The 23,439-nt window shown below is 43.0% G+C and overlaps 1 protein-coding gene across 1 annotated transcript in view; it reads right to left on the bottom strand.

Moving 5' to 3' along the window:
- SLC24A3 (solute carrier family 24 member 3) overlaps nt 1-23,439 on the bottom strand; it is a 211,535-nt gene that overhangs the window by 53,441 nt on the left and 134,655 nt on the right. The window contains exons 4-6 of the mRNA XM_085313839.1: nt 18,079-18,153; nt 10,072-10,156; nt 7,752-7,855 (exon numbers count right to left, since the gene is read on the bottom strand). Of these exons, the coding sequence (XP_085169965.1) occupies nt 7,752-7,855; nt 10,072-10,156; nt 18,079-18,153 (264 nt within the window). The remainder of the gene's footprint in view (nt 1-7,751; nt 7,856-10,071; nt 10,157-18,078; nt 18,154-23,439) is intronic.

Here is a 23,439-nt window from a genome sequence, read left to right as displayed (position 1 = left end):
ATGACACAAATACTTCTTTTATAATGTAGAATCACTTATGTATTGAACTCAGTAAGAAGACAGCCAAGTGTTAGGGTCTGATGAGGATAGATATCTCTGACTTACATTGCATTTGAAACTTTTTCAAATTTTCAGTATTGCTTAAAAACAAGAAAAGGAGACAAGGAATTTATAATATTTACAATACTTAGCTCTAACAGAAATGTCTTCATGGCTGTATAAAGCAATTTTTCTTTTTTGCATTTACTAATCCTTCCCTACTGTTTGTAGTGTGCACAGTTTCAGCTCTGGGCTGAAGCAGGACAGCCACATGGTAAATCTCCCCGTCTGTTGACATTATTCAACCCGATCCAATTTCCAGACCAACTTCGTACTTTCTGGCTGGGCCAAAAAGGAAAAAGGAGCACAACAATATATTAAAGCTGATTTTCATCTACATCAATTGTTTTTTAGCAGGAGAGCAGCTCTTTAAGAGACCTGGAGCACTCCCACAGCTATTTGGCAACCCTCAGATGAGGCAGAGCAGCAGACTTAAACGAATTGTGTGGCTCTCGGAGACCAGCCCCGCAAGCAGCTCCATCTGCAGAAATTAGCCTGGCTGCAAGCACTTGCAGGCCTGGGGCTCTAGATACCAAGGTGACAAATTATTTAGAATTTCAAAATTAAATACATAAATAAAGAAACTAAGTGGAAGTTCTAATTAGTGCTTTGCCATTGGGTTTTTGGCAGCCTGCATCCAAGCTGTTCTGGACGTGCTGTGAAGCATTAAGCACTTTTGCCGGCTCCTTCCCTCTCCCTTGTGCTGTACCCGCTGCCAGCAGCACCCTCCTGCGCGAGCTGGTGCATGAAGCCTGCCAAGCTCAGTGCACACCAGCAACCTCTGCTGCTTCTAACATCCATCTCCAGCATGCGTGGAGCCTCGGGAAGGAGAAGCATCTTAATTTCAAGGCAGAGGTGRCAAGGCTCATAGAAATGTGTCAAACCAGGAGACGCAAGGCAGCCTGAAACCAGTTGGGAGACTGAAGGAAGACTTGGGATGGGGTGGCTTCCCATTTCATGATGAGGAATTCCCATTTCAGACTCCTTATGTCGGATGAGGGACTTCCGTGAGATGCCTCTAGATGAAAGCTCTTAGCCCAGCTTTACGAGCATCTGGTGGAGGCTGTGTCTCCCCTGGGATTACAAAGCAGGGGTGCTGTGGTCTTTGAGCCATCAGGTGGGCTCTCCAGTATGATGTCATCACAGGGCTGTGCTTGGGGTGCACCAAATCTCCAACAGATAGAGGAGATGAAAAAGGCAGAAAATGAAATTGCCTTGGCTCTAAAGCAGGCTCCTGTTCCTCCCAAGGGGCATCCTGGCATGGGTAAAGGGAGGTAGGAAGAATCAGGCTGAGAAGCCAAAGAGCGGAAGAGTGGGGAGCTCAGCAGGGTAGGGAAAAGCTGGAGGTTTGAGAAACAGCTTTGGGGTGGATCCACCAGCAGAAAATCTGGCTGGAGACAGTTTCTTCTCTCAAACCTCAAGAAATGTATTCACGTTCACAACAGGAATGGAGAGTGAGGGAGCAGGGAGACAGAGTACACACAAAGAAACCTGAAGACAGTGGGTAAAATCAAGCACTAAATGTTAGAAAAGGATGCAATTTAGTCACCACTTGCTTAATTCAGGTCAAGAGTGGACCTAGGGACAAATCAGGATACGTAATGAGAAAGGTGGTTTGTGTGTCCCCTTGCAGAAGGTGGAATATACGGTGAGATTGAGATCAAGGAAAAGAGAGTCATAAAGAGAAAAAAAGAGAGTGAAAGCAGCTGAGTGCCACCATGGAGAGCTGGGCTATGGGGATGCTGAGCTAGACACCAAAACCAAGCTCAGCTCTGCAAGGTGCCATTTATGCAATGCCCGCTGGAGCAGTCAGAGCAGCGGGAACAGCATCTGGAGCCCGAGGGAGCTGAACTCTGAGCACGGAAAATGCCACCGGGCTCTTCTACATATTCAGAAAAAAATCCAGGTCCATGCCAGCTCTCATTGGCACCTCAAATGACAAATTCTTCTTTTTAATCTCTTTGCACTTTGTTTCCCCATCTTAAAAATACTCCTTCATCTCACAGAAGTTTGGGGAAAATTAATTAATTGTTTATCAACTGCTCAGATACAATAGCGATGAGCACAGCAGAGGCTCAGGGTGAAATTAATAATTCTGCCTTTAAAGCAGGGTTTGAATAGAGCCTGGCGAATAAGGCAGAAGACTGCACACTGAACAATGAAGAGAAAACAAAATAATGAATAGCTCCTCACGAAGTGAGCAAAGTCCATTCTGTACCCTGAGGGAGGCAGGACCCCATGGTGCAACCAGTGAGTGATCATGTAATTAAAGGCTACATAATAATGCAAACACATCGGGGGRGGCAAATTAAGGTTGCACAAGAAACCTTAATAATACCATTTTCAAACTTCTCAGTGTTTGACTTTCAACCTTAATAATGCTCTTTTAATGTTGTTTTTAGGTGTGCAATGTCATATAGAGGTGTGCGCATCATGCTTTCCTCTTTGGTCCCAGCAGTGGGACGCTTGTTCTGATTTAGTCAGAGAAGTGTGCACTTCCCATCCACTAAATGCTTAGAAAAACAATCAGTGTTCGAGAAAATGCATATAACTTTCTGAGAGTGTGAGTTTGTTTCTTTTTCTAAATGACGTGTGTGTAGCCAGAAACAGTATTTCACTGAGCCAAAGAATAGCGTATCCAACATAGCACATATATACTACAACCTAATTTAAATATAAAATATACCCTGGAGAGAGCTGATCAATATTTTTGAATTCAGGTTTTCACCAGTTAAAAAAAGGCTTTCTGATGATACTGAACAGTTCTGCAAAATTAAAGGGTCCTTTTAAGAAATCAAATACAGAAATGATTGTTCGCTGCTCTGTCATTTGTTCTTCCTATTTAGATGGCAAAATAAAAACAGAGAGAACGGGTACACAAAAAAGAAATGTGTAAATGGCATAGTTTCAAAAACTTTGCAAAAACTAAAAAAAAACCCAAGTATTTTGGAGATTTTTAGAATGCTACTTCCTTTTTTGGACTAGCTCTGTTCTGACCATCTGTACTATGCAAGATTTCTTATGGAAATGCTGAAGAAAGTCCTCCAGGCTTTAGCTGCASCTATACGGATGCAGCACTCCTGCGTGCTCCAGCGTCAGGCAGCTGCCCTGCAATCTCACGCCCAGAAATATTTTCCACGCTGCGCTCCAAGCTGGGCTCCCTGAGAGCAGAGGAAGAGCTGCCGCCGCTCTGTGATGTTCTGAGCTCCGCCGGGCGCTGCGCCCTCCGTCCACTTCYTGGGTTTGCAGTGTCTCCAAGCAGCGGAGCATCTGAAAAGCACCTGGCACTGTCAGATATTGATTAGGTAGTGAGAGCCCATTAAACTACCACAATTCTAGTTGCAAACCGTTGTCATCATCATCATCAGTATCTAAAAGCTCCTGCTAGAATACTGCTACTACTGCTGGYGGACGCGGAAGAGAAGCCATGGGGMGAATACGTGCATGCTCGCTGCAGTTCCCCATACAGAAATCATCTGCGTGATCATTTTGAAATTGCTCTTCATCAGTGCTATAATTATGTGCACACTGGAGCACGGGCTCAAAAAGCATGCGGAGATGCGATTAGCATACTGCTCTGTAGATCGATCAACAGCCTTGTGTTTTTTTTATGTAAGTTTTGATTCAACTGAGAGTGTAGTTCTTTTCTGAACTTTTTTAAGGGCCCTAAATTTCTAAGGGTCCTAAATTCTGCTCTGTCTTTACAGCCCTCTTCCCCAAAACTCTCATCTAAAACCCACTTTTACAGATACATACATGTACAGAAATGTGTATTCTTGTATGTCTATATGGTCCTCATATATTTACAGTTTTACATAGATTATATAAGTCTAAATATACACATGTAAAAGGGTATACAAAGACATACATACAGGTTTTAAAAGTTTAGTCAAAGACTAATTTTTGGAAATAAGAATAAATATATCTTCCTTTTCTTTTCATGTAATAATGTTAAAACTTGCAGCTTTGGGAATCACCTGGCTAAGACACAGAGCTAGCCCGTTCTCACGCACTGAATCATGTTTCCACCAAGGTCGCAACGCACCCGTCGCAGCTTCCCGGCTGGGCCATGTTCGCACAGCTCTGCATGAGTCAAAGGTGCTATGCTGATTTATACTAATGCAGGTTTTGTTTACTTCTGTGAGTACTCTACACCTCCCCTCGATTTCTACCAAGGCCTTGTGTACAGTGTTGCCAGGCATGAACCCGCCCGCGGCACAAGGAGGCAGAGATGACCCTCGTCACATGGGAGCTGTATCCTACATCATGGAAGAATGGAGAAATTCGAATAGAACCGAGCACTTCTGAAACTTCTGTCTAAAAAAATTTTGCCAGTGAAAAATTCTCACAAAAAGAAAATCTTATCTTGCTCTGTTACAATGCCCATCACATAAGGATTTCACAGCGCTTGTGGAAGTCGGTCCTCAGAATTGCCTCAACAAACAGGTGGTGTCTTCTGAGATGCTTAAGTCAGAGTGGATAAGTACTAATTATTATAAAGTAACATATACTTTAGTTTCAGTTATACTTTTTCTTTTAGTAATGCATGTTAATAGCCAAGCAGTGTAGGTTTGCTGCTGAAAAACGCTAGCCACTAAGCTGAAGGAAGAGACTGGCTGAGCATAAGAATGAACCTGGGCAGCACCTGGGGCTTCTGAAGGGGAAGACAAGCTCAGAAACCAATTCTGAGCCAAAAAGGAAAGAAATGCATTCATTCCTGGTCATCCCATCTTGCAACACTGTAAGTCAGAGTGATCTAATTCTCACCAAACTACTGGTTCATACCATGTAAGAGAAGACAGTCTAATTCACTACAGACACTGGGACCCTCTTGTTTAATAAATGAGGTAAGTCTGAATGCAAACACATGTCGTTAAAAATCACTTTTTCCCTTGTGTGTGCAGCACACCGAAGTAACTTTATTTTAACAGTACTTAAAAATGCTTTTTTATCCCTTTTTAATTGTTTTTTTCCCCCACAGAGACAGGACTTGAGACAGTTGGTGGCTTAAAAATAGTCTAGTAAAACAGAAATCCCACCTCACCTCCCCCTAATGCAATTAGGCTGTAGCTTAAAGACTTTCAGTGCAATAAGCGCTACCTTGTGCACTTTAAAATCATCCAAGTATGACTTGCCACAGATCCCAAGTCAACACTTTTTGTCTTGCAAACATAAAATGGGCTGTTCACTGCTTTTCTAACAAAGTCATGGTGAAAGCTGTCAGATTGGGAATCTGGCTGTGATACTTTGATGACCAACCAAAGATTTGGGCTGGACCTGGCACATGGAGGACTCCACCCACCGACTGCTCAAGTCTGAGCTCCAAGGAGAAACCCTGCTCCAATGGAACTGGAGCACAGCAAGCTCGTGAAGGGATCCACGAGCTGCCTCCAGAACCACCTAGCCCACTACAAGAGAGCTCAAAACGCCGAGCCAGCTCCCCAGCGACACTGCAATACAGCTCCCACTCAGATTTAGCACTGTAAATAAATACATGCATGGAGAAACTGTGCAAACTGTAAGACCAAATTCCCATTAACAAAACAAGATACACAGAATGACACCAGTAAAAATGAATGACTCTACCAAAGTAGAGTTAATATCAGCCTTACTGAAGCTGAGCTTTCCCATCTGCATGATTCCAAGCTGTGCTTTAAATAATTTTGGTTCTCATCGCTACACTGCAGGCTGAACTGCAGCAAACAAGAACTGAAACAACTTGATGAAATCTAACCACAAATCACTAGCAGACTCATGGGAAACAAAATCAGGACAAACAAGTCCAAATCTCAATTCGCTGCTTATGATGACTTACGGCAACCAAGCCCTTGCTTTTGAAATTCTCAACTTTATCATGCCTGGAAGGCTGAAGAAGGACTCAGGCACTTATAATGACATTTGGGCTGTAAGCTATGTCCTTCAGAAACACGTCCCCCTCCCCAAAAAGGTCTCTCACAAAGACAGACATTTCCATCAATTCCCAAACTTCATCAAGCATTTTCCATTGAAAACTGTGATTTGTGGTCATGTTTTTTTAGTAGCTTTTGGGCTTGCAATCAACAATGTAGAGCATACAGTAGGAAGACTTAGATCCTCTGTCATCATGCTAAACAGTTAATCTTTACCATTTGCTTGAAAAAGCAACCTGAGGAAGAAGTCCTACTGATTACAGGAGAACACCTCTGAGGAACACAGCTTCGAGCCCTGGGAAAGCTTCAGTAGTTATTGATTGGCCTGAATCAAACAGATTTTCACAGTAAGAGTTACAACAGAACCACTAATGTTTTGAATATGTGTAGCTTTCAACTGCATGCTGTTTTGGAGAGCCCACCAACATCACACACCTGCTGCACAGCTCCATCATTATGGGCTAGCTCCAGAGCTGTCTTGGCACCTGAATTTCCTTTGATTTCCCATTCAAATCAAGGGATTTTAGCTGCCTAAAAAGTACTTTTGTGGATTTTTCCAAGCCTTCTCTACTGTGAAAAATGTTCACCTTAATCTTGAAAAAGTCTGTAGTTAATGCAAAAGAAAACTGTATTGTAAACTTCCTCAGCRAAGTCTGAGCAATCTACTTGCTTTCTCATATTGACGACGTTATACAAGTCCTTTCTCTTAAATTCCTCTTTCAGTGATAGTTAGCCTATTGCCCTGTATTGCTTCTGTTATCTTGTTTTACCTCATTGTGAACAAGTCTGCAGAGTAAAATTTCAAATAACGTTTTATGAGAACAGACAAATATTAGGCAAGCTGGTAAATGCTAAAGTGAATGCAGATGCAGATGTTTAATTATAGTGAGTCAATCATCTCTGCAAATCAGATAGCAGCTGAGATGTCACAACTTAATTTAATTTTGGATGAATAACTCATGTTGTCATATGTAGTTTGACATGCTGGAATGCAGACTGAAATTGTACTAGGAATGGATAGCTTTATTGTTAGTGAGGTAAAAGGTTGGGGCATCCTTGGAGATATTCAGAACTTGACTGGACAAGGGCCCAAACAGCCTGATCTAACTTTGAAGCTGGCCTTGCTTTGAGTTGGGATGGGTACGGGGGTTTGGACCAGACATCTCTAGAGATCCTTTTCCACACAAAACATTTGATGAGTCTGTGGATGTAAATAATGAGATAAAGTACAAGCAAAGGCCAAATCTTACCAATATAATTTTTCATATGTCATGTAAGTTGCCAGCAACATTGTGTCAGCTCAGCTTGTGCATTTGAACCTATCTGCACAAAGGAAGCATCTTTCCTGATGCTCCAGAGGTGTCATGATGCTTTCAGAAACATCTTTCATGCCTCACCAAACTCCATCTTCACCAACCAGAATCACACACATTTCCTGGCTCCTTTGGTCTTAAAGAACCAGATACATAGGTCAAAATCCATTTTACAATAGCTGCAGAGAGGTTGTGTTTAATAACCAACCTTTATTCCACTCATAACTCTTGAGCAGCTTAAAAAGCCTAAGCTGATATTTACTGTTTTGTTTTTCATTTCAAAAATGCAAGAGGAGCAGTGTAAGGCCTCATTAAAAAGAAAAAAGCCAGAGAATTTTGTGGCAAGACTGCAAACCTGTCAACTGATTTCACAGTACAACCAAGCCACGTGAAAAAGTAAGAACCATTAGGAATCATTAAATGCTCTTACCTGTCCTGCAAAAAGCCCACACACACCAATAATACAGAGAATGTTAAATACAGCAGAGCCCACGATGGTTCCAACGCCTACGTCTCCTTTTGTGATAAAAACACCTGAAAAATAAGTTCAAAGCAAGCTGTGTAAATTGGAAAGAACAGATTTTTTACTAAAAAAAGCCCTGCAGACCTCTCATCCCATTAAAGATTGGCGTGTACCAGTTTTGCCTTTTTGACTCCTATTTAATAGGGTAACTTGGAGAGAAAAGTACTAAGGTGAATAAAGATGGTAGAACTTGCTTTCTGAAGGGATTTAGATAGAGTGTCTAATGAAAATCAAAGATCTCAGAAATGTCCATGTCACCAGCCACCTGGGCTTGCAGTCCAGCATATAAAAGACAATAAGCTCTGTGAGAGCAGCTGGTAGTTTCCTGCAGATCTGGCTCCCACCTCCTACCAAGACCTTCCATCACTAATATTCCCTAAACCTCCACCTCTGTCGGCTTCTATAGGCAATTAGAGGCATGAGCGGGAGCTGATTCAGGGCTGTCTGGCCAGTAGTTACTTCCAAGCTGAATGATGCCCCTCACAATGGGTTAATGGTCTGCATTACAAGCTCCTTTGAGAGCTCTCCTGTCAAATTTGGTTAAAATTGGCCAATGAGATTAATGGTAAAGTAGATGAACAGACAGACACATTGTGGTACTGCATGAACCTCTTTTCTTAGGAAGACAGTGTAAAAGTAACACTTCATCTCTTGCTAGCTGTCAGTCTGTTTAAATTCATCACATACTTCTAAGGCTCCAACTGAGTTGATCTGGCCAGTGTAGTCTAGATTTTATCTTATTTTTTCCTTTTCTCAGAAACACATTACACAGAACTAGTCACCTACCATGCGACATTCAGTATCTCATTGACAAAACCACAGCAGGATAATGACCTGCCTGTTAAAGCATCTCCAGGCTGCTTGAAGGAATCTCATTTTACTTTTACCCTGCTATTGCACTCTCCTCAACTTGAGCACAATCCCAAGTCCATTTTACGTTCCTACATTTTGAGACTAACAAACCAGCACTTTGATTGTCTAAGCAGACCTTTCTGCAGAGCACACAGCTTTGCGTGAATTAATTTGTGCTCTGATGGCTGTTACTGAAATGGGACAATCTTTTACAGAAAGCATCTAAGCTCAGAATAGTTTTCCTCATGGAGATGGAGAGCCCACCTTAACCCTCCATTTGCTGGTCTGATGACAACCTATCCTGTAGGGATATGGATGAGTACAACTGCAGGAAGACTTTCCCCGTATGTCAGGTAGCATACAGAATCATTTTATAACAGCTCTCTGACTGAAGTCTCTTTTCCTAAATATAATAAAGCAGGGCCCAAAATACCATCCACTACGCTTAAACACCGAGGGTACTAGTATTTTCTGCTGTTTCTAGGCTCAGTGAATTCAGGATAAGACAAAGATCTGTTTAACAGTCTTTTCTTTACAAAAATTGCTTGTAGTGCATGGCCTTGAGCTCAGCAGGCTCTCTCCAAATTCTTGCCCCAAGAGTTGGGTTACTCTTGGTACATTTAGGTGTTCTTTCCTCCCTATCCACAAAACAACCTCTTAGCTTGAGGTTGTGGAAGGATGACACAAGTTTGTATGAGCTTCCTGGACTTCATACTGCTGAAACACTTGATCATGCTTCCCACAAGCAGACTGATACTCTGGCAGAGTGATACTCTGATCAACTTGTTGCTAAGAGAAAGGGTCTCAAATTCTCTCCTCCTGTCTTCAGCTTTCCTGGAGGTAAAAGGTGCTTGAAGACTAATCAGAGTGGAGGTGATAGCAGAGAACGTGTGTTTGAGGACATGAAGTTTTTTCCTGGGTATCAACCTGAGGGGCTGGAGGTGCACTTTCACACTAAGCCCTAAAGACCCTGTGACAGGTAGCATTTGGAGGGTGGGTGGATGAGAAGAGATGGCTGCATGTTCAGAGCTGAGCACTGTGCAGCTCAGCTGTGCTACAGCAAGGTAAGATTAACAGACAGTTATGGTGACCTGACTGTGGTGCTGGCCCTGGTTCTGCTGGGGTAGATGACTGAACCACTTCTGAGACAGACCTGTTGGGGGATAGTGATGCTTTTTTGAAATCTCTTCATCAATAGCTGGAGATGAGCCCTTGAAATCTAATGACAGTTCACCACAATTAGTCCTGTGTGTGTCCASGAAGTCAGGTGTTGTAACAAATGTCACTGTAGGTGCTGAGCTATCCCATACGAACTCCGAAAACCAGTGAGGGGAAAGAGGGGATTTCAAGAAGCAGCGGTAGCTTAAATAGTTACCTATGACAGATGTAAACAACTCAGGAGCAGAGCTTCCAGCTGCCATGAAAGTTGCCCCAGCCACATCTTCACTAAGATGCAAGCGCTGCAGAAAAACACATCAGAATCATTGATTACAACACTGAGACTAAACTAACAAAGCTGAATTGAAGGAATTCAACTAGAAAAGTTACACTGCCTGCTGAGTGGGAAACTGTCAATATGTATTTCAAGAGAAGTATGGGAAAAAAACCATCAGAGGTGTTATTGACCCTTAATTTCCACTGCTGTTCTCCAGCTTAAGTTAGCATATAGAGGGCAGGTTGTGGCTTTGACATCCTTTTCTCCACTGAAGAGAAGGAGTAACACTCCAGAAGACTGTGGGTCACTTTACCAGTAAGGATTGCTTTTCCTTCTCCATGGTTCCCAAAACAAACCTTATCTCCTCTCCTGCGGCTTGTTAATGGTCAGGGCTGGAGCTTAGGCTCTGTTCATYCCCTGACCTCCTGCCTTGAAGACCATTTCAGCTTTGGATATTTAACCTCTCCTTACCATCCATGGTAAGGATTGTCATCAAACATACTTACCTCCTACAGCCTTCCACTAGTGGTGCCCAGGGACTGTTCTTATTTAAAAGAGTGTGTCCTGGAAAGAAAAAGACCTGCTACTCTAGGCAAACTTCTTCAACATATGCTGTTTCCAAAGATTTACTTGGTTAATTACTTCCTTTATGTTTCCTGCATTCCCACTGTTCCATCTGCACAAGGCACTGTTCAGTAAACGCGACAAAGCTGTTAAAGACCACATGCCTTGCTGGCACCTTCCACAGTTTAGTATGAGTAGCTAAAAAAAGCCACCCCCTGCCATACGGTCATAAACTGCCGAGCTGTTACTACACAAAGCAGGCTGAATCACATGCGCGTGAGTTAGCGGCTTCCATTTTACAAGCAAAGGAAACACAGTGGGATGTGATGGGAATTTTTTCCTGAATAGAATCAATTGTTTGAAAAAGCACGAACAACCTGACAAGCCAGAAAAACACTTCTTCTTAACTGCGTAAGGCTTCTTTGTTAACTTTTTCATGATCAAAGTACACTCGCTCCTTCAAAATTGCAGGAAAAAAAAAAATCCCAACTTAACCTCGACTGAAGAGCCCATAAAGTTCTCTTAAGAGCTTAAAAAGTCCTYAATTTTACCCACTGAACATACACATACAACAAAGCTTTTTTAATAGATGTTACGGGGACAAAGAAAAAGGAAAGGATGTTCCCTCCTGGGAATGCTTTTTAAGTAGGATACCAAATGCTGTACTGCTATAAAAAGCTGTGGAGACTGATTAAATACTGCTTTACGGAAAATCACTAAATAAGATTAAAATTATTGTGAAGGAAGTTCCTAGGAGTGGAGGTGCATCCCAAATTGCTGGTTTCTTCTGCACACTCTCTGTGGATACAAAGAAATGGTCATCCTTTAATACTCACTCTGCATATAGATGGCATCTTTCCAAAGGAAAGACCATCAATCAAGGAAACTACCTGAGCTGACTTTCTGTGGAGCTAGTTTAATTTAAAGCCACATAGGGTTCCCTGGAGGAGAACTGCTAGATAATTTATTGCAATGCATGTAATAGAGCACAAAATATAACACTAAATAGGAGGCAAAAGTTTATTCTCTGATATTTATAAGCAAATGTTTGCAATTGAGGTGTGATGTTAGTCGGGTCATGTAAACATTTTCTAAAATCAGCAACAGAGTGTCTGGAGAAACATGACTACAAATTGTTTTAGAAAACAAACAAAAAAGCAAGGTTTGGGTTGGAAGTAAGTCTAAATGAAACAAAATGTGAGTGTCTGAATGTCTATCTTAACAAGTATTCTGGAACAAATTCTGATCTCAACAGACATATTTGGGAACATAAATGCCTTTCTGCTTTAACTCAATAACCACTTTCCAAAGGAGATTGAGCTAAGCCAGAAAAGAGGCATTTATTTTAGGCTTTGTGCATCCAAACATCAAACAACTGTAGAATAACTATTGATTGATCTCCAAGACCAAGAGTGCTCTCAGACAGGGGTCTGCATTCTTTTGTGCTGGATATGACAGCAGATGGCAGCAGGATCACTGATGGTAGGGCTCAGATGGCAAACCGTTACCATTTTAGATTGGTTCACCCGCTACGTGTGTCATGTGTGCTGCCATAGCCCCTCTGGCCACACAGGTGGGGTTCCTGACCTGGAGGCTTCTCTCTCTCTCATTAACATTTTCTGTGAATTAAACAAAAAAGAGACCCCCCCCCACCCTTGAAAACATCATTGGTCTCATCTCTTTGGGTAATGGAGGATGCTGGCCGTTATCTCCCTTGAGAAGAGCCCCTGGCTCTCCAAGTCAGCCCACTGATTTCACTAGGTCTTTTTGTGAAGGAAAACAGTGTGAGTAATGGTGGTCGCATCTGCTGTCATCTGGAAGAGTGATAAAATTTTCCCTTTCTGAGAAAAACAGGCAAGAGAGGCGACTACCACAGGCTGCGGAGGATTTTGCAAAGTCACTTGAGCCTTTTCCCATGCATTTCTGAACGCTAACATCAAGCACAAGCCATGAAAAGCTGGATGTTTTGAAGACAAGCCATTGTGAGTTGATAAAGGAGAAGTAGATGGAGCAGGAAACAGGAATGTGCATTTCTTTTGCTATCATGTAATTCAGCAACTGCTTAATTATGCTTACAATACATGAGTAAAAGGACATGAATGCCCCAAAGGTGAGATAAGAAAAGTGTTTTCTGAAAGAGAATTAAGTAGGAGTTACAGAGCAATGAAATTCTGACCCATCTATATGGCACATTTAGATAATGTCTAAAGACATGAATCTCTCTTTTGGGCAGCAACTTCTTATTCCAAGTATGCCAGACATATATTCTATCTGTATGTTTTCTCTTTCACATACAATCGAACAAAATTTATTAGTCTCATTTTATCGGTGGTGCTGGATAATACAAGGTTCAGAGCTGTTAAAGTATAGAACCATTTAATATATGTTCAGCTGCTGGAAAGATAACAAATAACCAAAAGAAAAATCAAAAAGGAAAGACTTGATCAACTGAAAGTAGCCTTCTAGTAACAGGGGCTTGCAAATATTGCATTAAAAACATATGAGGAGTCTTTTCATACAGCAGATGTCTATACAAAACCAAACAAATCTGAGGATTGACACTTGTACCTGTAAAACTGACTGGTGTTTAGGCTGACAGACTTTTGGGGGTAGGTGGAGAGACACACAGATTCTGCACCTACACACTGCTAATGTGGATGAAAGGAGAGGGAGTTTTCCAGCTTGTGAGCCTCTAGCATATGATGACTAAATTTGTCACCAATAATGTTAGGAAGAGTTAGTGTTACACATGGTGTCTCCTATCACGATTTGCAAATACAGTAAAAAAACCCAGCATTTCTATCAAACAGCGCAGGAAATAGAGGCACAGAGAAGTGCTGGAGCTTGGCCGCAGATGGTCAACAGTAGAGTCAGAACAGGTGCTACCTCCCTGTAGACCCAGAGGCTGGCATCTGTCTGACAGGACAGGCCCCTTACCAAAATACACTTGCCATRCTTGGGGACTTGCTTATTTTTAATGTCTGGGAATCTTCATGATCCAAGCAAATATGCAACACTGTTGTCCTCTGGACATCTTCTCCGAGCTTCCAAGCTGTAAAGCAAGTTATCAAGGTTTCTCCTCTCCTGCAGATACTGCAATTTCCCATCCCACCTTCTGTGATTAGGGTCTGAAACTAAAATACGCACAAGGAGGGGACCTTTTTTTTTTTTTTTTTTTTTTGCCTCGGTGAAGGAGGTATCTAAGCAACCAAAAGACAAGGAGGAGACTCCCTGCTGGGAGAAGAAGGGAGCCCCAGCAGTTGAGAGGAGTCCCAAAGCAGCAGCTGCCCAGGCAGCAGATTTTGCATGTGGTGTATATGCAGCTTTCTGCAGCCACAAGCGCATTGTGAGCTCCTCGCAGGAACTACCTGCAGCAAGATCTGGATCTGTGATGGAGAGCAAAGCCTACATTTTTAAAGATACTGGCCCTTGCTACCAACAGTGCTAAGAAGAACTGTGCAAACAGGTCTTCGCTTACAGAGGCCTAGGAGGGAGGGCAGACATGATTTTCCAATCTGAGTTTGCACGTGGGTAATTCAGAGTTCCCTGTAGATAGGGGTGTTTTCGAGGGAAGGCAGAGAGGGTGCTGGAAAGATGCTAAAAGAGATGAAAAGCCTGAGACCTATGGGGAGATGGAGGCCATGCATGTATTCTGGATGAAAGCAGTTTTAAAATTTWGCAGCAGCTGTAATGCCGTGCTCTCCCTCTCAAGCTGAACGCCAGTGCTGTTCCCCTCCCGCCATCTCTTTTCCTTTCATCTGACTACTTTCAAGCCCTGCTTCTTCTGCTGGCCTATGCTCCCAGCATGACCAAATCTCTTCCTCTCCCACAGAGCTTCTTGCTTTTCAGGGAACTGAATGAAACTAAAAGCTTGGTGTTCATAGCAGAGAGCAATGAGACAGTGGAGAAAGGAAAGAAGGGTCTGGGAGGGAGCACAGGCCACAGCTTGGACTAAATAAGGTCACTTACTACTAATTCAATCGACCAACAGCTGAGGTGTAGGATAGGAAGGCTACCAAGGAGGGGGCAAGCCGTGTCCTTGCTGGGAGAGCAGGCTGTAACAGGGGACTGTGAAATAGTTGTAGGATAATTCAGGCTGCAAGGGACCTCGAAGGTCTCTAGTCCAACATCCTGCTCAAAGCAGGGTCAGCTATGGAATTATTCCAGGTTGCTCAAGGCTTTGTCCTGGCATGTCTTGAAAATCTCCAAGGACGGAGACTGTATAAGTCTCTCTGGGTCCCTGGCAGCGATATTCTTTTTCCTCCTTATAATCCAGTTGGAACTTCCCCTGTTTGAATTTGGACCCACTGTCTCTCAGCCTTCCTCCACACACCATCGTGAGCCTAGCTCCACCTTCTTGATAACTTCCTCCCTTAGCCTCTGCTCAGAGGAAAAGAGCTGCAGCCCCTGACCATCTTGGCGACCCTCCAGTGAATTCCTTGCATTTAATGAATATCTTTTTTGTATTGTACAGCCCAAAATGTTATATTCTAGATAGGGTCCAATGAGTGCTGAGTGGAGGAAAATAATCACTTCCCTCAATCTTCTGGCTTTGCTTCTGTTCATACAGCCCCAAATGCTGCAGGCCCTCTCTGCTGCCAGGGCTCACTGCTGGCTCAGGATCTGCTTGGCCCACCAGACCTCAGGATCTTTTCCACAGAGCTGCTCACTGGCCTGCCTGGGCCCAGTCTATGCCATTGCAGTGGGTTATCCATGCCAGCGGCAGAACTCTGCATTAGCCTTGTTGAATTTCAAGAGGCTTCTGATAGCCCATTCCTCCAGCCTCTCCAGGTCCCTCTGCACGGCAGCCCTGCTCTCAAGCATATAGCCTGCACCTCAAAGTACAAGCCTGCCATGGACACTGCTTCCTCAGTTCAGGCTACATTAGTCTACAGTGATCTGAGCAGGCCTTCTGTACCTGAGTTTCCTAGATTTGCAGGGCTTCTTTGCTCTGGAGAGGTGGGAGCTGGATAACTCAGTATGTCTACATCTGCAGCATCTCACACCCCTTTTTTCACATCAACATCTCCCTTCCTGGCAACAGTAGGACCCCTCCCCCTGCGTTGCACACAGGCTATACTCAGATTGAGCACTAAGGAGCTCAGGAACTCTGCAGGACAGGAGTTCACAACCATTCACACGTTACATTTTGAAGCTCTGGTTGTCCCCTCGTAATTCAGGAGAACCACAGTTAAAATGTACTATTATTAACTCATGATGTATTCTTAAAGTGCATTTATCTTGTCCCTGTTAAGCCCATTTGAGCCACATCGTTAGCTCCCGCCATGGTTTGTTGCCCTTCAATTACCTGAATATTTATGTACTGAAATAGCGGGTCTTCTTGAGGACTTTTTTTTCTAACGCAAAACACGCCTTCATGGTAGGTTGCTAAGCCACAAATATCAGGTTAGTTTAGAGTAAGCATCCATCAGAGTTGTCAATATAAATGACTTCACATGCCACCTCCAACGCCTCCTCCCTGGCCTAGGCACAGCTCTGTTTCCACGATGAGTGACATTTATTGCCAGTGAGATGTGCAGATGTCCCCTCCATCTGACAGAAATGTCTAAGCGGCAAGACCAATTCATATTTTCCACATGCAGCACACATTTCATTGCCTGAGTTGGGCATTGGAGAGGACTTGAAGACGCTTCAAGAACAATGTCCACCCTGTCACCATCTGAACCAATTCAGACTAAAATGCACTCCTTGTCTTCTAAAATTTCAGCATGCCAGACTTAGCAGAAGAGGGGAAAAGTCCCTTACAATTGCTGGAAGTGTTCAAGAACTTTTTTACAGCTGACCTAGATGTCTCTGCTGCTTTACAATTTATAGTAGAATTAGTATTTTTGTAGACATGGTATGAAATCCACAATTTCCACTGGAGTAAATCACCGTAAGTTTTAATTCATATCAGCTCAGATTGAATTCTGGTGTTTTGAACAGATGTCTGCAAGGAGACACAAACACTAGGCAATGACATCTCTACGTGTGTTTATTGTAGGAACACCTAGAGACCAGCTGACTTGTGAACTCTTGTACTGCACCTCTCAAGGAAAGTTAAAGGCCCCACTTCCCAGATGCTCATGACTGAAAAGACAAATGGCAAGTAGGACAAGTTGCTTTGAGGGAGTAAGGGAGGGATGGCTGAGTGATTAAACCCATGAGTATGTGCAGTTCTTGGCCTGCTGGATGCAGCACGCTGGTAGAGGGATGGGAGTCTGAGGGCTGCCAGCGCAGTGAGAGAGCTGCACAGCTGGAGTCCTGAACACAAACCAAGACTTCAGTTCCAGTTAAAGTCAAAGCAGGCAAACCCAGCTCCAGTCAGCTCAAAACAGTTCTCTTTTGGTTAAACACAGTTCCCTTTTGGGGGCTGAGGGGTCCCACCATGCATATTGGGGTTTGTAGCCTCCAACGTGATGACACAAGAGGCGTGCAGGCCTGCACCAAGCATAGTGGGAGTAGGATAGAGCTGGAGGGCCGCTCAGCTCTGAGGTCTCACAGGGCTGGGAACACGTGCAGAGGCAGAATGCATAGCTGGCCTGCATAATTGGCTGCTCATCAGTCCTGCCCTGAAAGCTCTGTCCCCCTGGAGGCTTTACTGACACATTTAAGCTCTCTTGTGCATTTTTTTCTTTCCCAGTCTGACATACGAACCTTGGGAGGTTTCTAAGTTTTAAGTTAATGCTATATGAAACTAAAAATGCCCCATGGATCAATATTTCCATGCAAAAGTCAAGAAATAAAATGTTATTGCCTTCCAAGTCACAAGAGAACTGAGTGACTCGCTTGAAGCCATAAACGAACCAAGCCGCTTCCTTACATGGGCAACGAACAACTGAACACCTTTTTTCCAATTTCTTACAGTCGAATCTTATCTCAGGGGTGCCATTTCTCAGTCCAAGAAGAACGCCCACATCGGTGGTGAGGAGCAGAGCACAGGTCAAGCCACTAAGCTCTGTTTGACTTCTTACCTGGAAACACACCCTGCAGCAAGCACTGCTAGGGGAGCCGGCAGCACGGGGGTGAGGTCGAGTTTGGCAATCACTGCTCTAGAGGATATATTTTTTACTATGCTATAAATTGTCTCCATTTTTAAAAAAGTTTAATTATGCATACACAGGAATTGTTATTTAAGAGGAGATGACTAGCTTTAAGAGGGAGCATCAGCCAAGTTTACCGATCAGGAGACACACAGCCCATCTCCTGCAAGTAAAAACCATGAAGCTGAGCCAACTCACACACAGTGTTGAACAACTAAATAAAAAACACGAGGAAAACTCAAAGATAATGATAAACACACAATCATCACATTTTGAGGCTCTCAAGGAGAACCGCTGCTAAAGCAAAACACAAGCTCAAGTAAAATTTTCTAATACTTACTTCACAAATCTTTTCCAATGAAGGGACAAAGAAATCATCGCAGACGATTGCCAAGGCATAAAACATATACATGGCCTGCAAAAGAAGAGAGAAAATGTTGAGTCTGGAGAGTGTCAGAAAAGATACTGAACTGCAATGTCCCAATCCATTTTGGGTTTGTTTTGGTATATACTTACTTTTTTTTTTTTTTTTTTTTTTTTCTTACAAGAAGAATCTGTCTGAGATTTAATAGAAAGATCATGAAGTATTTATTCAAAAGTTCCTGCAAGCTATTATAGGCTGCCAGAATTTTATCATCATTATACAGATGATTCTTTTCTTTTTTTAAATTCTCTGGATGTTGCTGAAAAACACTTAATATTTTTGCCTTATTTCTTTTTTTCCCCAGTTGCAAAGTGCAAGGTTTTTTTCATGATTGCATTCTCTGAAAATCTGGACTCTGGAGGAGCAATATTTGAAATGCTAGCACTTTGAAAAAAATTAGAGAGTCCTGCCATGCCATGTAGGATCTCACTGATAATTCTTCTAAACTTCATAAGAGAAACACTTCCAAATGACTGAAAGCCAAGGAGAAATATAGGATTTGAAAGGACACCTAATGAGTCAAATCTTCTGTTTCAAGGAATAAACATTTAATCCAGAATGTTATTTCCATATTAGTAAAAAGAATATGTCAAGTCCTGTTCTCTGATCCTGTGTGCAAATGCTGCAGCTTGGGTTGTATCCATGCAGCTAAGTTCTCTCTCTCTCCAAAAAAGGGTAGCCTTATCCATGCTGCCCAGTGGGAATGATCCTTGTCCTGTGCCTTGACTCATGTTTGGGAAAATTTGAGTTGGCATAGGCAAAAACCATGCCAAAGAACGTGCTAAATGGTGTGGACAATCACAGCAAGGCTTGAGGCCATGTCCTGGCCCAGTTTACCTTACTAGGGCAGGTGTAACCAAGGCCATCCACACTACAGCTGCCACTCAAGACTTCCCACCACCGTGCACAAACTTAGACCTGTGGCAAAGGAACCTGAAATACTGAGAGCCAAAGGAGGAGGGTGGCAGAGGGCATGCCCCAAAACAGGGTAGCCTTCTCCACACCACCCTAAGGACACGCTGCGGGGAGAAGAGCTGTCCCTACAAGTTTTATAGCCAACCGGGCAGCACCAACAGGTCTGCACCATGGGCAGCAAGCATTGCCCTCCTCAAACATCATCTGTCTTTCCTTCTTGCCATGAGTTTATAGCCCTCATCTGACTTGATTTTTCCTCCCTTATGGTGCAAATGTACGTCTCCCTGATATGTTAGTAATATTTTGGTGTATACGTTTTTATAAAAGATAGAGCTTCTCACATGTAAAACTAGCTGCACTTCATCTGCAAGTAAAGAGTCCTAGAAAGAAGTAACTTGGGCACCTGGACCAAAAGAGCACATGTGTGTGCTTTAACTCCTTTTTTTTTTTTTTTTCACATTATCACTGACAGGTACTGCAAGATTATTTGTCTTTCCACTCTCAATGACAGACAGAATTCTTTTAGAGTTCGGAGATAGCTCATTAAAAAAAAAAAATCTGTCATGTACCACTATCACATTATTTTTACCAGTAGTACAGAGGAAAATATATATATATCTATGGAACAGACTTGAACACACTTAGGAAATGGTTTAGCAGGCTCTGTGCCAGGAACCAAGAAGCCACATTGGGATGCAAGTTGTTTCCTGTAGGCAAGTTCAGCTTGGAGAGATAGGGTATGAAATGGAGGTGACAGACAGATACCCTTGCTTTTTCCTTATCAACAGCCCTTGTGGGTGAGGCTCTTCCTCTGCGTCCTTGGCCACAACACACTCCTTGCAATGCCCCAGCCAAGCTCCTTCTCGTATTTATGCTTTCCCCAATTCATCTGTGTCCTGGGACTCTACCATGTAGCCTCACACACATGCCACTAACACAGGTGAGCATGCAGAAACATCTTTCATCCCAAAATGGTGGGCATTTTGCATTTCCTCTTATAGAGTCAAATGCTCATCCGCTGTGCTCTGCCCCATGTGAGCTCTGCAAGCCCTTACAGGCTTACGGGCAGCTCCTCGGTTCTGTCCCACCCTGTCTGTGGCTTGAGTGCTTGATAAACCTTCTAGCAGAAAAGAAATCCCTGGTGCACTGAGAAGTGCCAGTATGGACACCCGACACCAAATAGCCTGTATGGACAAGGAATAAGGGAAAAAAAACAATAAAACTAGGAAATTGCTAAAGCAGAGGGAGGGAGCTGACAAGTGGACTTGTTCAGAGCAACTCACTGGGACTTGTCTCCCTCTTTCACTCACTCCTACAGCATCTGGCCATTAACACACATCCTGCAGGAGCCTAAGAAACTTTTTTTTTTCAGAAAAAGAAAAAAGCAGTTAAGAAGGGTATAGCCCCCTTTTTAGTAGCACCCACAGGGAGATGCATTCCCCTCACCACCTGGCTGCCGTAGAGCAGAGGACAAGCCTAGCTTTCACTGCTAGGGCTCAGGGAGGTATGAAACCTGCCTGCTGCTGGGTCCCTGTGGGCTGACGTGAATCCTGCCCATCTTCCAGGCATCCAGCAATGGCCCTGGAGATAAGAACAGATTTTGCACAGCTAAGTGCAATTCAATTCCTAGAAACCTTCTAGTGTATGATGGCAAGGTGCTCGGATCTCTGACTGAGTTTCTTAATTCCACTTCTTCCATCTTCACTCTGATGATGGGAATGGTAATCCTTGCCTGTATTTATAAGGTGCACGTTTATTATATTTAGAAGAAATTTTGGAGCTGCCACAACACTCATTAATTGGACCACTGTTTTAGATTAATTAAAAAGAATACTCAGATGCAAGGATTATGCTTCCTACCTGGAAATAGAATTTTCGGATGGGACTTTTTGTTCAAGAATCTTTATTCAAATTCTGAACTATTTTGATATAAATATGTCCAACATGATGTAATTACCATCTTGATAGAAATTCATTGTTTAGAAGCTTTTCTTCTACATAACTGATGAAATGCAAACAAAATCACATAAATTCTGTCGCTAAGAGACCAGAATATAAAGTCTGCTTTAATTGGCAACAGATATTCAAAATCTCGTTGCTTTATAGAGCTACTTTGAATGCCAACCACATCTTAAACCATTCTTCTACTATAAACATTTGCAGCTATCCCAACTCCAGTGCCTTAACATTTTTTAGGGACCTTTCTGTCTATTTGCACATACGCTGCTTTATCACACAGTAGGGCTAGCAGCTTCTGGCACAACAGCAAACTCAAGTTGCTTGATTCACTGAGAATCCCAAGAAGTTCGTATTTCAGTTTTCATTTCTTAAAAGCTCTGATCTCCAGGAGCCCAATAAAAGCACAGTTGAGGGAATGACGAGTGCCCCCTCTGCAAAAGCAAAGCTGGCTTCTCATAGCTATTTCTGCTCAGATATCTGCACATCCCCCTCCCTGCTCATCCTGAGGCTGGTGATTCACCCTTTGTGACTCCTGCTTGTGCACTTTTCCCCCAAAGTTCCTTTTGGTTATGATCCTAGCTTCAACCAGCCAAGATAGGTCACTTCTGAAGTCTAGTAAAACACCACAGCTGCTCCTTATCCCAAAGTCAACCACCCCAGGTCCTCAGAGGAATTCTGGAGGGGAAGGATCTGCAGAGGCTGTAAAAAGATACCTTAGTGGGAAGTGTTTTCATCCCCAGTCTAGTCATGAACTGATACTAGGTCTTCTCCCCAAGCAAAAGCAGCCCTAGCAAGGCCTTCTGTGGACTTCAGACTAAGCTCCGAGATGGCCGCAGTGGGGAGAAGAGAACTGTAGATGTCAACAGCGTGGGTCACCAGGAAGAGTCAGAGACAAGTGTCAGCTCAGCAAGGGGGTAACATTTTCAAAATATGGAAAAAGGCAAGAAACACAACTGTTTCGTAATGGAAGCTGAGTTTCAAATTCCTTGTGCGTCTGCATCAAAGGAGCATCCATAGCTGTGGCATTTGCAGGATTTTCTAGACCAGCTGGTAACGTGACGAGTGTGCACAATGCCAATGCAAGTGCCACATGCTRATGGTCTTGCAGCCACAGCTTCATCTGTTATTAATTTCTAAATACTGTCAAGGTATTGCAGTGGGATGAGTCCCTCTACAGGAATTAGACCTCATCGAGAGTTTTGCCTGAGCATGGAGTGTCAACCAAAGGCACACACTGCTGAACTTGGAAAGATTAGGTAAGCAAAGTCAACTAAGCACTCACATAGGTCTTTGTGGGATCACGGCCTGCTCTTGGGATCACTGAAAAATGTTCAGTACCATGGAGGTTTTCTGAGGAACTTTTGGAGCTGCTTTTTCTATCTTTAAATATTTATTATTGTTTATAATAATTCCTTGCCTGATGTATGTTACTGCAGAAATGCTAATGAAGCTAGTTGGGAAAGAAAAAGACAAACAGGGACATCTCCAAAACACAGCCTTTTATTCCAGAAAGGAAGCAAAAAAACACTAGAAGAGAAATGTTGGTGATAAGCAAGAAATGAATCACCTATTTGTTATGTGAGAATTCACATGACTCCAATTATAAAATGGGTTGGTCTGTGGAAGCAATCTCAGTAAGTCTGATAACTCATCCAATAAAAAAGTCATACAATTTCTCTTCACATTCATATCGGTAAAAAGGGAGGACAAATAGCAGAAAGATCATTATTTTCCTCTACTTTTTAAGGTTATCTTAATTTAGATGGAAATGAAATCAATCAAAAAGTTGTATATGGGGTTATAAAATTGCAGTTTTCTATAAATCTTGGTCACTTCTTTCAGCTCGTGTTATTCACTGGAGTTGCAAGCTACATCATAGTAAGTGGCACTTTCAATCTTCTCTGCATTCTGGTATTGAAGGACATCTACTTCAGTGCAACACTCGTAACAGGCAAGTTAAAATGGCTCCTAAATGGGTTTACAGGGGCAGTAGCAGGCCCCAAAGCAAATCTGGAGCTAAGCAGCCACCTGGAAGATCATGTCTTATGTGGACAAGTAGACAAAGGTGGGAAGGTGAAATAGAGGTATAGCGTGGCATTGCTAAGTGGGAAACCAGTGACAACGCCCAAAACCAGATTAGGTCACTCAGGCTTCAAAGACTAAGCAACTGGTGACATTTCAAGGAATCAACTGGTGGAGAACATGGCTTTGCTACTGTGTTTGAGTGATGAGGAACAGGACCTGTATGGCTTATGTCCTCACAGCCTTTCTCCATACTGTGGATCCCATTTACCTCCCAGCTCTAGCTCCTGAGGCTGAGATCAGGCCTGYTTGAGCTTTGCCTAAACAAGGTTAGCTTAGCAGGTAAACTTCCCATACAGTAAGCCCCCGTGGCTGCTTTGT

Source organism: Rhea americana, unplaced genomic scaffold, assembly GCF_003343005.1.
Source record: "Rhea americana isolate MKP2758 unplaced genomic scaffold, rheAme1 scaffold_398, whole genome shotgun sequence".
Taxonomy (NCBI): Eukaryota; Metazoa; Chordata; class Aves; order Rheiformes; family Rheidae; genus Rhea; species Rhea americana.
This window is presented reverse-complemented; position numbering and strand designations above follow the sequence as displayed.